The 17,314-nt window shown below is 33.7% G+C and overlaps 1 protein-coding gene and 6 non-coding genes across 7 annotated transcripts; 6 read left to right on the forward strand and 1 right to left on the reverse strand.

Annotated features, from left to right (window-relative positions):
- Positions 1-11: 11 nt before the first annotated feature.
- On the forward strand, positions 12-84 carry Trnav-aac (transfer RNA valine (anticodon AAC)). Its single transcript has one exon. It is a non-coding gene; the product is annotated as a tRNA-Val (tRNA).
- Positions 85-223: 139 nt separating this feature from the next.
- Trnav-cac (transfer RNA valine (anticodon CAC)) lies at positions 224-296 on the forward strand. Its single transcript has one exon. It is a non-coding gene; the product is annotated as a tRNA-Val (tRNA).
- A 156-nt stretch (positions 297-452) lies between these two features.
- On the forward strand, positions 453-525 carry Trnav-cac (transfer RNA valine (anticodon CAC)). Its single transcript has one exon. It is a non-coding gene; the product is annotated as a tRNA-Val (tRNA).
- A 441-nt stretch (positions 526-966) lies between these two features.
- On the forward strand, positions 967-1,039 carry Trnav-uac (transfer RNA valine (anticodon UAC)). The gene has a single exon. It is a non-coding gene; the product is annotated as a tRNA-Val (tRNA).
- Positions 1,040-3,557: 2,518 nt separating this feature from the next.
- Positions 3,558-3,630, forward strand: Trnav-aac (transfer RNA valine (anticodon AAC)). The gene has a single exon. It is a non-coding gene; the product is annotated as a tRNA-Val (tRNA).
- A 210-nt stretch (positions 3,631-3,840) lies between these two features.
- Positions 3,841-3,913, forward strand: Trnav-aac (transfer RNA valine (anticodon AAC)). Its single transcript has one exon. It is a non-coding gene; the product is annotated as a tRNA-Val (tRNA).
- Positions 3,914-8,037: 4,124 nt separating this feature from the next.
- LOC140061273 (uncharacterized) lies at positions 8,038-12,439 on the reverse strand. The gene is made up of 3 exons (XM_072107781.1): positions 12,343-12,439; positions 8,814-11,200; positions 8,038-8,223 (listed from the first exon to the last, which is right to left on the reverse strand). Exons 1-3 carry the CDS (start codon positions 12,437-12,439, stop codon positions 8,038-8,040), a joined length of 2,670 nt encoding a protein of 889 aa, XP_071963882.1.
- Between the last annotated feature and the right edge of the window lie 4,875 nt (positions 12,440-17,314).

Genomic DNA, 17,314 nt, shown 5'->3' on the forward strand with positions numbered 1-17,314 from the left:
TTGGTGCAAGTGGTTTCGTAGTGTAGTGGTTATTACGTCTGCTTAACACGCAGAAGGTCCCCAGTTCGAGCCCGGGCGAAACCTATTTCTTCATTATTTATTTGCGGATTATATGTTTTTAACACCTCCTTCCAAGCTTTTACATTTTAGTTTGTTTTTGTCGTTTTTTGTTATTCAATTCGCTTCGGAAAAATTTGTAAATCACAGCATTATACTTACAAGCGGTTTCGTAGTGTAGTGGTTATCACGTCTGCTTCACACGCGGAACGTCCCCGATTCGAGCCCGGGCGAAACCTATTTCTTCATTTTTTATTTGCGGATTCTGCCATTATTATATGTTTTTAACACCTCCTTCCTAGCTTTTACATTTGAGTTTTTTGATTTTGTGGTTTTTTTGTTATTCAATTTGCTTCACAAAAATTTGTAAATCACAGCGTTATTCTTATACAATCGGTTTCGTGGTGTAGTGGTTATCACGTCTGCTTCACACGCAGAAGGTCCCCGGTTCGAGCCCGGGTGGAACCTGTTTTGTTTAATTGATTTCTTTTTATTGAAAAACATATATCCTTTTAAAATTAGGTATTCAACATGTTTACCAATAATGTGCTTAGATATTCAGCATGTTAACCAATAATGTGCTTAGGTATTCAACATGTTTACCCATAATGTGCTTAGCCGGTTTTCAACATGTTTACCCATAATGTGCTCAGGTATTCAACATGTTTACCAATAATGTGCTTAGGTATTCAACATGTTTACCGTAAATGTGCTTAGGTATTCAACATGTTTACCAATAATGTGCTTTGGTATTCAACATGTTTACCAATATGTGCTTAGGGTTTCAACATGTTTACCAATAATGTGCTTAGGTATTTAACATGTTACCAGTAATGTGCTTAGGTATTCAACATGTTACCAATAATGTGCTTAGGCATTCAACTTGTAAACTACGTTGCTGCTGTACGTGGTTTCGTAGTGTATTGGTTATCACGTCTGCTTTACACGCAGAAGGTCCCCGGTTCGAGCCCGGGCGGAACCTGTTTTTTTAACATTATGGTGAAAAGGTATACGCAATATAATATACAGTATATCTTATTTTTATTACTTTTTAAAAATACTTATTTTGTGTAATCGGTAATTATCACTTTTACACATGTTTATTTGGCTTTGTGCTTATTACCATATTTATTTGTAATTTAAACAGATTTTAAAACTGTGTGTAACCCACATTGTTCGTGCAAGTGGTTTCGTGGTGTAGTGATTATCACGTCTGCTTAACACGCAAAAGGTCCGGTTCAAGCCTGGGCGAAACCTATTTTATTTGCGGATTCAGCCATTATTATATTTTGTTAACACCTCCTTCCTAGCTTTTACATTTTAGTTTGTTTTTGTGGTTTTTTGTTATTCAATTCGCTTCTCAAAAATGTGTAAATCACAGCGTTATTCTTACAGCGGTTTCGTAGTGTAGTGGTTATCACGTCTGCTTCACACGCAGAAGGTCCCCGGTTCGCTATTTTTTTTTCGTACATAAGTTGGGGACCCCTCATGAAACGTCACCAAATAAACATGAATAATTCATTAGTTAAATGTGTTGTTCCGTGTGCACCCAAGCGTATAGCAACAAGTGGTTACAACTGGGACGATACGATTCTAGGCCTAGGATTCTAGGTCAATTCACGTGATTGCCTTTGCGTACTCTTCTTCACACATACACCACTATGCAAAATGTGTCGAGGCTAATCACCAGCTAAGTAGTAGTAGTAGTAGTAATTGGAAATAGCCCAAATAAAGTTTAGACCCACGAGAATAAAGAATGTGTATAATTTGTTTACTGTAATTTTGTAATTCTGCTATTTTATTATTATTATTAATTAAACAATATGTATGTACTAAAAGGAACTTTAAAAATGCGCGTATATGAACACATGAGATGGAAAGATTATAGACCCACGAGAATAAAAATTGAACATACTGTAAAAATTAAAATAAGGTTTTAATACTGTTCTACGACACTCACACTAAAGTAATTTCCGTAATGATTTAATTTTTTCGACCGATATGTATAAATCTCTTCATTCTCGTACATACTGTATTTTTGTTTGCTGACTTACTCTGACTGTGTCATACCTAACACACACACGTCACACACAGAGACCACTAGAATAGACATGATGGGCTTTTGAGACTAATAATAATTAGGCCTAATAGTATTAATAGAAACTATAATTTTAAAAAGTATTTCTTTAACAATAAATTCTATTAAAAGCACCCTAAACTAAAGGCTGATTATTTCGACAAAATCCACCCAAAACCCGCTATTCTTTTATGAAATCGCACGCCGCAACCACAGCGAAGATAGGCCTAGAATCGTATCGCAGTTGTAATCGCTTGGGTGCACACGGAACAACACATTTAACTGATGAATTATTCATATTTATTTTGTGACGTTTCATGAGGGGTCCCCAACTTATGTACGAAAAAAAAATCTCCCCCGGTTCGAGCCCGGGCGGAACCTGTTTTGTTTAATTGATTTCTCTTAATTGAAAAACATATATCCTTTTTAAATTAGGTATTCAACATGTTTACCGATAATGTGCTTAGCCGGTATTCAACATGTTTACCCATAATGGAACCTGTTTTGTTTAATTGATTTCTTTTAATTGCAAAATATGTATCTTTTTAAAATTACGTATTCAACATGTTTACCAATAACGTGCTTTGGTATTGAAAATGTTTACAACTAATGTGCTTAGGTATTCAACATGTTTACCCATAATGTGCTTAGGTATTCAACATGTTTACCAATATGTGCTTAGGTATTCAACATGTTTACCAATAATGTGCTTAGGTATTCAACATATTTACCACTAATGTGCTTAGGTATTCAACATGTTTACCAATAATGTGCTTAAATATTCAACATGTTTACCAATATGTGCTTAGGTATTCAACATGTTTACCAATATGTGCTTAGGTATTCAACATGTTTACCCATAATGTGCTTAGGTATTCAACATGTTTACCAATATGTGCTTAGGTATTCAACATGTTTACCAATAATGTGCTTAGGTATTCAACATGTTTACCACTAATGTGCTTAGGTATTCAACATGTTTACCAATAATGTGCTTAAATATTCAACATGTTTACCAATATGTGCTTAGGTATTCAACATGTTTACCAATATGTGCTTAGGTATTCAACATGTTTACCAATAATGTGCTTAGGCATTCAACATGTTACCACTTATGTATTCAACATGTTTACCAATAATGTGCTTAAGTATTCAACATGTTTTATCACTTTTACACATGTTTATTTAGCTTTGTGCTTTTTACCATATTTATTCGTAATTTAAATGGATTAAAAAATGTTATGTAAACTACATTGTTGCTGTACGTGGTTTCGTAGTGTAGTGCTTATCACGTCTGCTTTACAGGCTGAAGCCCGGGCGGAACCTGTTTTTTGATAAATTGTTTTTTTTTTATTATTTTATTTTAAAAATATTATTTAAAAACTTAGGCCATTTACTGATTCACCGTTATGTTATTATAAGAGGCTTCGTAGTGTAGTGGTTATCACGTCTGCTTAACACGCAGAAGGTCCCTGGTTCGAGCCCGGGCGAAACATATTTTTTTAACGTTATGGTGAAAAGTACTGTATACGCAATAATATACCGTACAGTATATCTTATTTTTATTACTTTTTTAATACAGTTATTTTGTTTAATCGGTAATTATCACTTTTACACATATTTATTTGGCTTTGTGCTTATACCATATTTATTTGTAATTTAAACGGATTAAAAAACTTTGTGTAACCAACATCGTTGGTGTAAGTGGTTTCGTAGTGTAGTGGTTATCACGTCTGCTTAACACGCAGAAGGTCCCTGGTTCGAGCCCGGTCGAATCCTATGTTTTCAAACTTAGTGATATTGTGCAAAATATACTTTATATGATATATCTTTTTGCATATATTATTTTGTGTTAATACTTATTTTGTGGAATCTATCATTATTACTAGTTTCTAAACTTCACACATGTTTATTTAACTTTGGGCTTATTACAATATCCATTAATAGTGCTGTCAATGTAGCACAAATAATAGATATACCTTGACAGAATTAGAACATAATGTATTTTTGTGGTAAATATTTATAATGACCTATCAGAACAAACAAGGCCATATACATGGCTGCAGTCGCGTGGTCAAATTTGAGTTAGTGTTTACCGGCCGCCCGACCAACTAACCAACCGACATAGTGAGCTGTAGAGTTGCACGCGACTAAAAATGAAGAAAAAAATGTTGTTGAAGAAATTAGGTTAATGTCCATAAACCAAAATGGCCGCTGTCTACAGTAGTTTTCTATATATCCTGTATTAGTCCAGGCAATCTAGAATTTAAAGTCAAACAAATTGCAAACAAAGCTTTTATTTTGTAATTGAACACATATGACGTGGAGATGAAATTCCACAAAAAACTAATGTAGAAGTAGAAGAGTGGCGGAGCGGTTAAGACAGTGGAACCGTAATTACGTAGCCATAACATCGGCAGGGGTTCGAGGCTCACTCACTCCATGGTTCTGGTGGTAGAACGAGTCTTCTCGGATAAGGACTATAAACCGTAGGTCCAGTGTACACATCTAGCTCGTGTGCACTTTAAAGAACCTAGTACATCTTTCGAGACGAGTAGGGGGTTACCCCGGTGTACTAGTACATCACAGCCACTGATCACCAACTGGGCCCTCTGGGAGACCAGTCTTTGACTGAAGAGGTTACCCAGTATAAATATATATTTCAATCAATCAATCAAGCCTCTATTACATCTATTAAGGAGACACCCATACATCAACCAACTAACAAGAGGGGACACTTTTGTTGTCTCAAAGGTTTCCCCATAATAGAGGTTCTACCTATCCAAATTGAATTAGTCCTCCAGATAAACTCTTTAAGTAAATACAGATAAAGTCAAAATTCTTAACGTTAGTATTATAAATAATAATAATAACAATAACGTTGGTGGCGTTTAACGCTAATGACTGTATTTTGATCATTTCTTTTCAACGGCTGACTATTTTAAAATTTGTTTTGAAAATTCTTTTAAAACTGAAAATGTATGATCGTTTGTTTATTTTCATGCAAGGACACTAAACTATCTTTTGACATCTTGGAAAATAAATCCATAAATCAATCAAATAACGTGTGAAGACACATTTTTAAAACTTTATTTTACTAGGCCTCTCGATGTAATTACGTGTTAGTGACAGGGCGAAGCCAAGCGGTCTATGTACCATTATCATACCTCAGTCACGTAGGCTACGTTCAGATGGCCTAACTTGTTGGCCAGATTGGAGACATTACGGAAATAATGCTATGGAAATATGCGATGATGTACATGATATTGTTTTGGATTTTCAAGGTAGGAGTGTTCATTTATTGTTTTGATATACGGTACAGTATCGAATTTTCTAACTGGCAAACTTGGTTCCCACTAGGATGCAACGTAAGAACGTAGACGCAACGTATCAACGTAAGAACATAACCTAATTACGTGTCACAAGTGGGAACATATGGCGCGTCGTAACGTAAGCACGTAGTATATTCAAAATTTTCAATAACATCCCAACATAATCATTATTACAGTAGTCGCGACTCTACATCTCAATTTGGGCGGTCGGTAAACACTAACTTGATCACGCGACTGCAACCATCTATGACCTTGTTTTTACGTAGTTTATATCAGCTGCTGCTTTTACGGATTTTTTACGGATTCAAAAAATTGCAAAACGTTCGGCGTGTTTCCAAAATGTATATTCATTTTTTTTATATATTTGAGTGAACGTGAACGAAGTTCACGTCCACATGGGCCGTACCTGAGTAGTCGACAGGTATATACACGTTTAGATTAAAGCTTGGTTCCCACTAGAACGTAACGCAGGACGTCAACGCAACGCAAGCGTTTTAACCAATGACAAGCGAAGTTATAGACAGTTAGCAATCACAAGCGAATAAGCCATCGCTTGTGATTGGTCAATTCACTTGCGTTGCGTCGCTAGTGGGAACCACGCTTTAGAGGACATTTACGTTGACGTGTCAGTACGTATGACGTGATGACATTTACCTTAAGCTTGGTTCCCACTAGAACGTTACGCAAGGACGTAAACGCAACGCAAGCGTTTTAACCAATGACAGGCGAAGTTATAGACAGTTGGCAATCACAAGCGAATAAGCCATCGCTTGTGATTGGTCAATTCACTTGCGTTGCGTTACGTCGTTGTGTTGCGTCGCTAGTGGGAACCACGCTTTACCTTGTAATCTCTAGTCGCTCTTGTCAGTGGGCCGGTTGAAGTACAGTACATGGGCTTAGTGTGCGCTTAAATCCAATGTCTTTTTCCATATATTATTGTAATTAACTATTGTCTAATTATATTACTATATTGTTAAACGCCGTTCAACAGATAACAACAATATTTATTAACAAATAAATAATTACATTAATTTTACAACAACCTCCGCCTAATGTAAAATTCTCCTACATAAGATTTCACTGGGAAAAAAAATATAGGGCCTATATATTTTGCTTTGTGTGATTAGGCTAATTTCACTACAACCATGTGTATGCAAATTTGATGTAATGGTTATTATGTAACCAGCCTTTCAACTAACAATAGTTTCAGTTGACTAACAATAAAACAGAAACGTCAAAAACAAACGGGTGAATTTGAAAAGAAATAGGTTTTTAAAACTACTATATCATACACTTGTACATTACATCTAATTATGTTTTAAAATTACAAATCACAAATTATAACTATTGCTTCTTGTACAAAAATGAATACAAGTACATGTAAGTTCTCGAGAAAATGCAATTTCAGTTTACTTGTTACTTTAAGACTGCTCGCCGGCTTTTGAAAATTGTCTTTCCTATCTTTTAACACTAGGCCTACCAGTTCTGAAAATAATTCTAAAAAGTGGTCTGTGGTCCGGATTGCCTCCAAAATTTAATGGAGTGGTCCTTGACCACATATCTATCTATAATTTCATTTTGGGAAAGATCTTGTAATTAATTGTTGAGTAATCCTGCTAAAAAACAAACCGACAGACACACGCAATCGACTACATATTATACAGTACCTCCTTGGCGGAGCTAAATAATAAAATCGTAAGATATCGAATATAATTATCTATCTATATATTTTTGTAATTAATTTATACAACGAAGAATATCCATTGGATGTATAGGCCAACATAAAGATAATTAGGGGATACTGTACCTTTCAGACCAAACAACAAAGTGAACTTAAATGAATTTTGAAAATGATGTGATGATATTGTTTGAAGTTAACAAACGATACGATATGCTACACATAGACATTATTAACATTATAAAATGTACTGTAATCACAAGATACTTCAAACACCATAATATGGTAGTGAATTTTATATAGTCTGTTTTTTTAACATCAAATGTCCCTTAATAGGTTTCCCCAGCGGTGTGTATCAAAGGACGGGTTCTGGGGACACCTATTAAGGTACATTTGATGTTTTGGAAATTAGAAAATTCACTACCGTAACGCCTAATCAAAGGACATCCGCTAAACCAGAACAATGAATACATTTGTATTTAATATTAATATTGATTTTGCTATATTTACAGAAACACTGCTTACCAAGTGTATACAGTACGGCTTACTACTTTTGTATTTACAGTATATCATCAGAATTTAAACAGTCTATGAAAATGTATATAATTCGTAAATATCCCTTGCTTAATTATTTGTCCTAGTAACAAATAATCCATTTTAACTTGTCGTAGACGTGTAGCCGTCCTTAAGTTTTAGACTATATAATTCGGCTTAATATTCGTCAAAGAAACTGTTGGCACACATTATATATATAATATACTGTATATAGCGTGTCGTAACTATCTTTAACTTGAAATTACATTGGTAAATAATAAACTTGTACAAACTTACAACCTAGTCGAATATGTTGAATTAGATTTGTTTGAGGTAATGTTTGTAATATTAGTATATTTTTATTTTTTTATAATTTTCTTACGACTTTTTATTACTTTCTTTATCGAGTGGTTCATATTGAATGCAACGAAAATAAAGAATCCTTGAAGAGAATTTAGGATTGTAAAGATATACCAAAGTACCACGTGATCAATGAATGATGCCAAGTAGCCAAATACCCACGTTAGTCCCATGATCGTTGAAATCTGGAAAAAAATGCAACATTTTAAATAAACTATATTATTTGTAATTAATACTGTATTTAGATTCAATTGGCGATAGTTAAACAACGTGAACAAGCCCTTGATATACAGTAAGATTTATATCTATGTAGTCACCATTTGGGGGTTTTTTTTTTTGTTTTTTTTTTTGTTTTTTGGTTTTAATAGGATATTTATACTAAACTGTTTTACTTCAACAACAATACTATATAATTAGATTTATATAACATTTAATTTTAAAGATATATTGTCCCCCTGAAAAAAAATCCTTTTTTTTTATAAATGTTTTTGTTGAATATGTCATTTTAATGACACATAATAGTTATTCAATATTACCAAAAATTGGGAGAATTTAAACGTTTATTGTGTTTTTTACAAGTGAAAATTTTGTTTATTTTTTCTACGGAAGTGATTACTGTAACTTTATTAAAACAACAAAATGCCCTATTCAAAGTCTTTTTTGTTTAAATTATTCTTCACTTTTCACTTTTTGGGAGACAATACAGTATATATTTAACTTACAATTTCAAACTTGTTAACTTAAAAATTAATTATTTGACTACATTGATACATACCCGTATGTAAATAATCATTTCTTTTCTTTGATTCTGATCTGATTTGCTACTTTGAACCGCAGCAGTTGATTGTATTGTTTTTCGTATTTCTTTAACTGTCGCCAGAAATAGTACAATATTGGGCATAAGAATCACAGCTGTTGGAATTCCAAAGACATACAATGATGCAAGCTCATCTCGAATCCAACAAACAGTGTCATCCCCATACTTGACATTTATGCTGGTACATTCACACAAACTTAAACCAAAGATGACAGTGACGTAGATGGCTGGCAGACCCCAACTATAAATAAAGTATCTTATAAAAGACTTTCTCTGTGATTTTTTACTTCTTGGAGATCTTGATGAACCTTGGATCATCCCAAATGTGATGAAAAGTTCAATGGCCATCGAGTTCATCCAACAGAAACAGACTAACCACATATACTGCAAGACAGCCGCAACTGCTTTACATAAAGTTGTCCATTTGATAAAACTGTCTTGAAATAGGGTCAACAGCAGCGCGATAAATAATGCTATAGAAAGGTTTAGAATCATCTTTCCAAAAAGTGTTCTTAGCTCTGCAATGACAACACGAAGCAGAATCGTAATGAAAAGACCAACAAGCGAGATCAGTGTACCAACAACACTGGTTACCAATAAAGCATCAGGATAATTGAAGAAATCAATATTTTCTTCTGCCTCTCCAGTTGTATTCAGAAAAGAACATACCAGTAACGTCTCTTTGGATGAATCTGTATAAGTATACTGGTGTTCTTCAAATTTGGTTCCAGTTGCTCTGTAAACCAGCGTGCCATTTCCTTGATCTGTAAATGCTGCGGTGTCTAATTGAATTTGTGGACACACATTACATGTTGGCATTGACAAAATACCACAGATTGAAGACTCATTTCCAAGTTGATAAACAAGTTCTAAAACATACATTTCATCGGGGATTTTTAAAGAAGAATTATCTGCATGGATAGTTCCTGTTAAGTTGTCATAACTCAATGCTTTATCTGCTGTCAGTAATAATCTTTCGGGTTCACATAAAAGTTTATTTTCTATTGTTTTTATAGAACAGTTCTGCCGAAATGTAACTACGCCTAACTGTGTATCAATATCATCATCCATTACGCTATTCAATACACCATGTACTTCATAAACTACTTGGCACTTTATTTTTTCAACTGAAATAATTGTTATAGTTTTGTTGGATTTACAGTTTGAATATTCTGTTGTGTAATTAATTCCAAGTAATGCCAATCTGCTTTTAAATACATCAACAGTTCCATTCCATCCAGTTCCGTTCTCATTTTTATATTCGTATTCAATATGCAAAGACTGCTCTTCTATGTTGCACTCACAAAATATGTTTTTAGGTATGCTGACGGTGATTGAGCTACAATCCGATGAAGTAGAACGCCCAATGCATCTGGAACCTTCCAGTTTGAATCCATCTTTGCATGTTAGTTCAATACATTGGTTAGTAAATGGATCAAAGACGCCGGTTGAGCAACTAACTTCCATGTTACTATATGATACGTAGGGTAAATCAGCAGGGATACTATTTTCACCGGTAAAGTCAATTATAAATGTGATATCAGATAATCTTCTATCTGTAGTTCTAAACATTTCGTCGGAGTCAGGATTACATGCATAATGTGACATGTTGTTGCAAATTGCGTAGTGTTGATTGAAGTATACGTTACCACTGGCATATACTATAGATTTGAAGCAGGGACTAATAACGGTTTCATTCACGTAATTATTATTACATTGTGATCGAGATTTTGGTGCGCATGGGCGCCCTTTATTTTTGGTTCCTGATGGTGGATTAAAACTCACATAAGGGCATAATTGATCATTGCTAAGTAATTCTTCGTATATTGAAGTTTGGGATGAATCAGTGCCAGAAGAAGAGTTAATAAAAAAAGATTGGTTGAACTCCGAGCTGAAAACTTCATCGATACAGAAAAAAAACATCTCCCAAGCTGTTATATTCGTGATTGCAACATCATTACACAAAGCACAGAATATATTCTTGTAGATATTATACTCTTTATCCGATACAATAACTTCTAACAGAGCATCCCCCGAATCAGGATGTTCACATTTGTCGATTGTACTTGTCCCAACAGAACTATTAACTCTACAAAATGCTATTGCATAAATTCCGTCTTCGAGACATTCATATTTCCTAGAAACCGTTTCCGTATACGTAGGTTCAGATGTATGCCTACAAGCAGACCAGTAGTCGTAGCAACAATCACCAAAGTATTCGCAGGCAGCATCGCATCCACATTCTTTTTCCCGAATAGGTGGATTGCCACATCTATCATCTGAGTCTTCTTCATCGCAAAGATGAAATCCTGGGCAAAATTCAATACCAGTTCTATGTGTGTTGTCTAATTTAAATAAAAAGTTAAACTCAGTTATTGTACAAGTTTGGTGATCGTGATCGTAAACCAAAATCCTAACCCTAACTTATCCCATATTTCGTGATACAACGTCACATATTGTATATGATTTACATTATGTATGCCTGCCTAGACGTTAGTCGACGCTATCATCGTTAATCGTTAAAAGTTCAACGATGATCGTTGAAAACGATCAAGTTGAAATGATAACGATAGCGCGAACATTTGAATTTCTAGCGTTGAACGTTTGAGTGGAAACTCCTGTCTTCTTCTCTCGACGTCATCGTAAAGCGAAAGAATAAATAGAGACTCGATCCCCTGCCTCTCATAGTGTAGGAGACGTGGGCCTAGGCATACTACTATCTCTCTAATGATGGTTCTTCGTTCTGAGTAGGCCTATCCTAGTCCAAATAGCATTTTGGACTAGGCTGAAGACTTAGACCTACCTATATCCCCACGCCTACTTTCCGGAACATCATTTTATACAGTCACTTTTGCAGGGCTAGGCCTAGCTTTGACCGCGCCGCAATGCAACAAAAATAAATGTAGTCAGCAGAATTTTTCATCAATTACGTGACGTCATGTTCTGTATCGCCAAGATGATTGGTCAGTTCTTACGTTTTAGCGTTGCGATATCGCTATAGTGGAACTGGATTCAACTCTTGCGATTGTCAACGTTTGCTACTTGTACCGTCGATTAATACACCTTTTTCTGTAAATCGCCGACGATTTGTATCATCGTCGTTAGTTAAAAGTACCTTTGCCTATAAATCGTTCAAATTTCAATGTTTACGTAGGAGATTGCCGATTATTGTCATCGATAGCGTCGAATAACGTCGACATGAAAACAGGCTTTAAGAGCTTTGCACACCTGTTGATGTAAATAAAATCGCGTCTTAATGTTCCGTTTTCACGACGCTCTATACGGCTCGCACCCAATCATTTTACTTTATAATGCGAGTAAAGAAGCTGACGCTGCACAGGAGGAAGATGAGGTTTGAAAGACCCTTCAACCTAAACTTCACTTCGTGAAAATAGAATTTCGTCTTTCACATTATGACATTATTTTTCGTACCATCGCCCTCATATACAATGAACTATTCAGAAGGAAAAAACAAAAAAATACTCACTATACGACGTGGACGTTAGTGGGGGAATAACGTTGCTAAGAACGATAACTAGATAACATACTCTAAAAATCTGTTGAGCTTGTAGCCCTACTTTCATTTTACGATCTGGAAAACAATTTCAATTAGATGTTTTAAAAATGATGTGAATACTTAGTAAAGTATATTATACAAACAAGAAAATCATTATTGCATGATGTATAGAGATAGTGATATATATATATATATATATATATATATATATATATATATATACATATTTTAAACGATAAGATGAGGAAATCTATGAGTATGAGAATGAGAAAAAGTCGCCCCAACCGTGACTCGAACCCGGACTTTCTGCTTGATATGCAGCTGTCCTAACCATTAGACCACTGGGGCTTTCATGGTATTGTTCAAACTCGATTGGAGCGACTCTTTAACATTATCGGCATGGTACAGCGGAACAGTACTAGACTATACATAAAATGTATATTAAAATATTTGCAAACGGATGGTGTTCAGTTCATTTGTAATTGAGCAATAATCAACCGTTTCTGTTAAAAGACAGTTATATTTTTTACCGGGTAATTTTCTTCATTGAAAAAACTGATCGATTGTAAATTTACTTACGGTACTTTAATACTGCAGTATAGCCCCTTTGGGACATCCCTGCTTAGGGAAACTCGTTTTAAGTGGATACGGTGGAAAATCTCTATTAAGGGGACAAAATTACTTACCTGTTAACTTACAAATTGCCAAGCATAGAGCATTCTTTTGATCGAAGACCAATCCTACTGTATTAACAAAACATAGGCACATTTCAATTTCAATTGCAAGATGTCGTTTCGTCACCCTACAACTTATTCTGTAAACATTGTCTCTGTTACATCGCATGAAGTGGGATTTACGGAGAAACCAGGTTTTTATACGTTCATTACAACGTCTTGAAATCAATGTTTTATGATGTTAATCGTAAATAGAACAATATTCATATTCTAAGTTTGAACAAGACGGATGACTATTGTATAATAAAATAATTTGATAATAATTTTTAAAAATGAATGGCTTACTTTTCATAATTAAAATGATACATTTTAATTATCTCATAGTACAGTGTAGTATTAGATTGATTTATGGATACAATAAATATAAGTTTAACTAATATAAGTAAGCGTTGGAGATCGGGATTAATGACAATAGGGTCTACTCTTTAGGGTTCAGCATAATAAACAAACAAACGAATATAATAGTAAACAAAAAAAGAAAGCTTTGTTTATATAGTTTGAACAATGTAAGACAGATGAATAATGTATAATCAAATAATATAATAATAATTATACAAAATCAATGGCTTACTTTTCATAATTAAAATGATACATTTTAATTAACTCATAGTACAGTATAGCATTAGATTTATTAATGAATACAATAAATATAAGTTTAACTAATATACTGTTACGGGCTCGCTCGTTAGGCTGAAACCAACAATAAGAACATAACAAAACACGTTGTAGTTGTCGTCCATCTTTATTCATCTCCTCTTTTACTCTAGAGGGCTCACTTCCGTGTGACAAACCCATCACAATACTGTAAGTAAGCCTGTAACGTTGGAGACCGGGATTAATGGCGTTAGGGCCTACACTTTAATGGGGCCCTTATGGTTCAATGTAATAAAAAAAAAAATTACTGGTTTATGCAAATTTTTATAAAGTTTACTGTTTTAATGCAAATTGTTATTTAAGTTTATAACTTACTAGTGTTACTAGCTGATGCACATCAAATAAACGATGAATTTCCTTGCCTCACTTGAAACTTCGATTTGCCAACTAATAAATAAATACTATACTTCTTATTGAAGAAATAATTCCATCTGGATGGATTTAAATGAAAATATGCAAACAAGTTCAGTTGAAAGATCTTGACTATGGAAATATACAAATTGAATTTTGTATAGTCTAGTTTAAAAAAGACTTATAAATGAGCGAATAAGATATTCGATATGCTCACCTTCTTGCCATTTACTTGGCCTTTTTTTTAAAGTGGCACTCGAACATTTTGGAGAGATGGTACCAATATTAACACCAATAAAAACCACCAATTAAATAGTTTGTATGAGTTTGCTTCAGTAATAGCAATGAAGGGTTAAATTACTAAGTTAATTTTTTTTACTTATTTTACTGAGTGAAATTTCACTCTCTGGTAATGGGGACAACGTCGCGATTTTGTGTATGCTAATCTGTCTTCTGCACACATCATTTAGGCCTAGCCAATGGGGTTGTAAATATGACGAAACATAGAAAGGTGTGTTATTTGCAATGACTTCCCATATTTGCTCGTCCTCACTAAAAATAGCATTTTAGCTAATTTACTATGGTACTTTACGTGATGCATTCAGAACTGTGGTGAGAAATTGTTGAGTTACCAAGTTCATGAAAGTAACTTCAATCTGATAATAAATTAGGTTCGTTTATGATATCAATAAATAATAAACATTCATATTCATTTAACTTTAACAATATGAAATTAATGATGTCAACTTAATCAAAAAATTGTTTTAATATCATTTTAAGAGTTATTATTTATTTATTGGGTTATTTAGTCCATTTTCGACTTTAATGTGATCATAACAAAATTATTCCTACTAATTGATTGATTGATTACTTACTACTTATTCCTTATATTGAATTAATTCACTTTAGTTAATCCTTGTAGTGGTGGGTAATATGTAATAACTAGAACGTCGATTCGATATTAAGGTCGTGAGGTAATTTCCCGCATGATCGTAATCAAAACGGTGCTGGGTTTGGTCTACTAGCGTTCCTGCTCCCAACCAGTACATCCATTCATAGAAGCCTTGATGAAGTAAGCCTATCTGGTGGTGATCATAGAACGGTCCCGAGATAACGACTATACTTCGGCTTTAGTCGATAGAAGATTGAAATATTGTTAGAGATAGAGTATACGATGTTTGATTATGTGTAGATGTGTGATTTGTTCTATTATTCAAATGATGTTCCGCATAATAATGAAATGAAGATAGTAGTTGGGTGTAATGATTTTGTATATCAATTAATTATCCTAGACTGTATATTATGCGATAAATATTATTTTATATATATATTTTTTAATATTTATTGTTATGATTATAATATTAATAAAAAGATATTTGTTAGTATAAATTTAATTTAAATATAGATATAAAGAAGAAAAGAAAAGAGATTATAGAGCGGCTATTCCTGAATATACAATACTAAGTATCGTAATTTTAAATTTATACATTTTAGGCGATCTTGTCAAATGTCAAGCGCCTATAGCCTGCCACGTTTCGATATTAAATATTGAACTTGATCGATTTTCCTGGCAGATCTCCTAACTCTCCCGAGAATAGTACAAGCGTCCAGGTATTTCGAGTCTTCTCCCGCTCTCCCGCTAAAATGCAATTTCTTATGATATAGGGTAAACAAAAAACTATCCAGATATTTATCGTATCTCGTATCTACTACTCTTGACAGAGAATATTAAACGAACTAGCATCGGTCCATAAGTAGTTTGTAATAATGTATGCTTTGCTTAAAGATGTATTGTCACTTGAAACACAAAAAATGAAGGTCAAAATATTCTAATTTTAAATTGGCCATATCAAAGTAATTTTAAAGTTAAGTTGAAAATTCGAGCCAAAAACAACAAGTTTACGTAATTAACAGGTAAATTAATTTGATTACATTTCGTCCGGAAAATCGTCGCGAGCCAAAGTAAACAAAAATTTCAAACCACGAGTATGCATTATGCATGATGCTAATTATTTTAAAATGTGTTTTCACACATATCGCGAGGAAGTTTTATGATTATGCATACAGAGTAGCCAAACAAGCGCGTTGCCTTATGAGATATGTTTTGTTGACTGGAAGTCCAAGTAATTTTTTGAACAAAAAAAACATCTGTATTTCAGTTAAATGATTTTTCGACAAATTTTTGGTGAAAGTTAATAACTATTATAATAGTTCAAAATGACCCACTTTAGTCAAAGGGACAATACATCTTTAATAAGTGAAATAACGAGCTGGGACCGTATTTTCCGCCTTTACAATGTTTATTTATAGGTGCCACTGATAGCGCTGTCTAAAATTTGGTCTATTTTTAAAATAATTAAAATGTTATAATAAGTGCCCTATTGGACTTTGTGCTGTAAATTTATGTTACATTGAAGAAATCATTATCGTCCTTTGCATGTATCAAATATTATGTCATACCGCCCTCACACTCACTCACACCAGGAAATAATCAACCAATCACTCACACTCACTCACACCAGGAAATAATCAACCAATCAAAATGCCAACTCTTCTACACACAATGCTTCACAAAAGAGAAATACAACCCATAATCGTCGGGGGTGGAAATGTTGTTTTTTGTAGCAGCATGGAGAAATGGTAGCAGTAATTATATCGCACCTGCTTCTTCTTACCTTAGAAGGGTCCTCGGCGATTCGATCCAGCGCAACATTGCCTTTAAAATTGTTTTAAACCAAAGCGAACAAGAAGCAATTCCTCTACACAGCATTTTTTGATTATAATAAATGTTTCTTTTATTTATTTATATTTAAAGATGGATTGTCCCCCAACAAAATGAAGATTAATAAAGTAAAACTTTCAATTTTGAAGCCATTTTGTAAGTCAGTCGCTTCCGTGAAAACTTGTTGGAAAACAAAATAAACAAAAACAATTTAAAACAAAAAACACCATGGGCTGGCAGCCGATTTGACTATTTTCTTTTTCTATGAATTACAGTTAAAAAAAAAAATTTGGATCAAATCTAAAGAAAACATTAAAATGGCAATTTAACCAAAAACATTGAAATATATATTGTAGTATTTTAAAATGTATATTTCTTTAACCTACTTAAATTACATTTAATTTAATTACAAAACATGTTTTTGTAATGTATTGGTCATTAGGCAATTCGGCAACCTATAGTGTTTGTTATAATCCACTCA

Source organism: Antedon mediterranea, chromosome 10 (genome assembly GCF_964355755.1).
Source record: "Antedon mediterranea chromosome 10, ecAntMedi1.1, whole genome shotgun sequence".
Classification (NCBI taxonomy): Eukaryota; Metazoa; Echinodermata; class Crinoidea; order Comatulida; family Antedonidae; genus Antedon; species Antedon mediterranea.

Bases quoted from the DNA above. Each gene is read 5' to 3' on its own strand.
- LOC140061273 (XM_072107781.1), bottom strand. From the start codon at position 12,439: ATGAAAGTAGGGCTACAAGCTCAACAGATTTTTAGAGTATGTTATCTA. The intron at 11,201-12,342 runs GTGAGTATTTTT...TATTTAAATTAG, and splicing joins ACTAACGTCCACGTCGTATA to ACAACACACATAGAACTGGT. The intron at 8,224-8,813 runs GTATGTATCAAT...ATTTTTTTCCAG, and splicing joins AAATGATTATTTACATACGG to ATTTCAACGATCATGGGACT.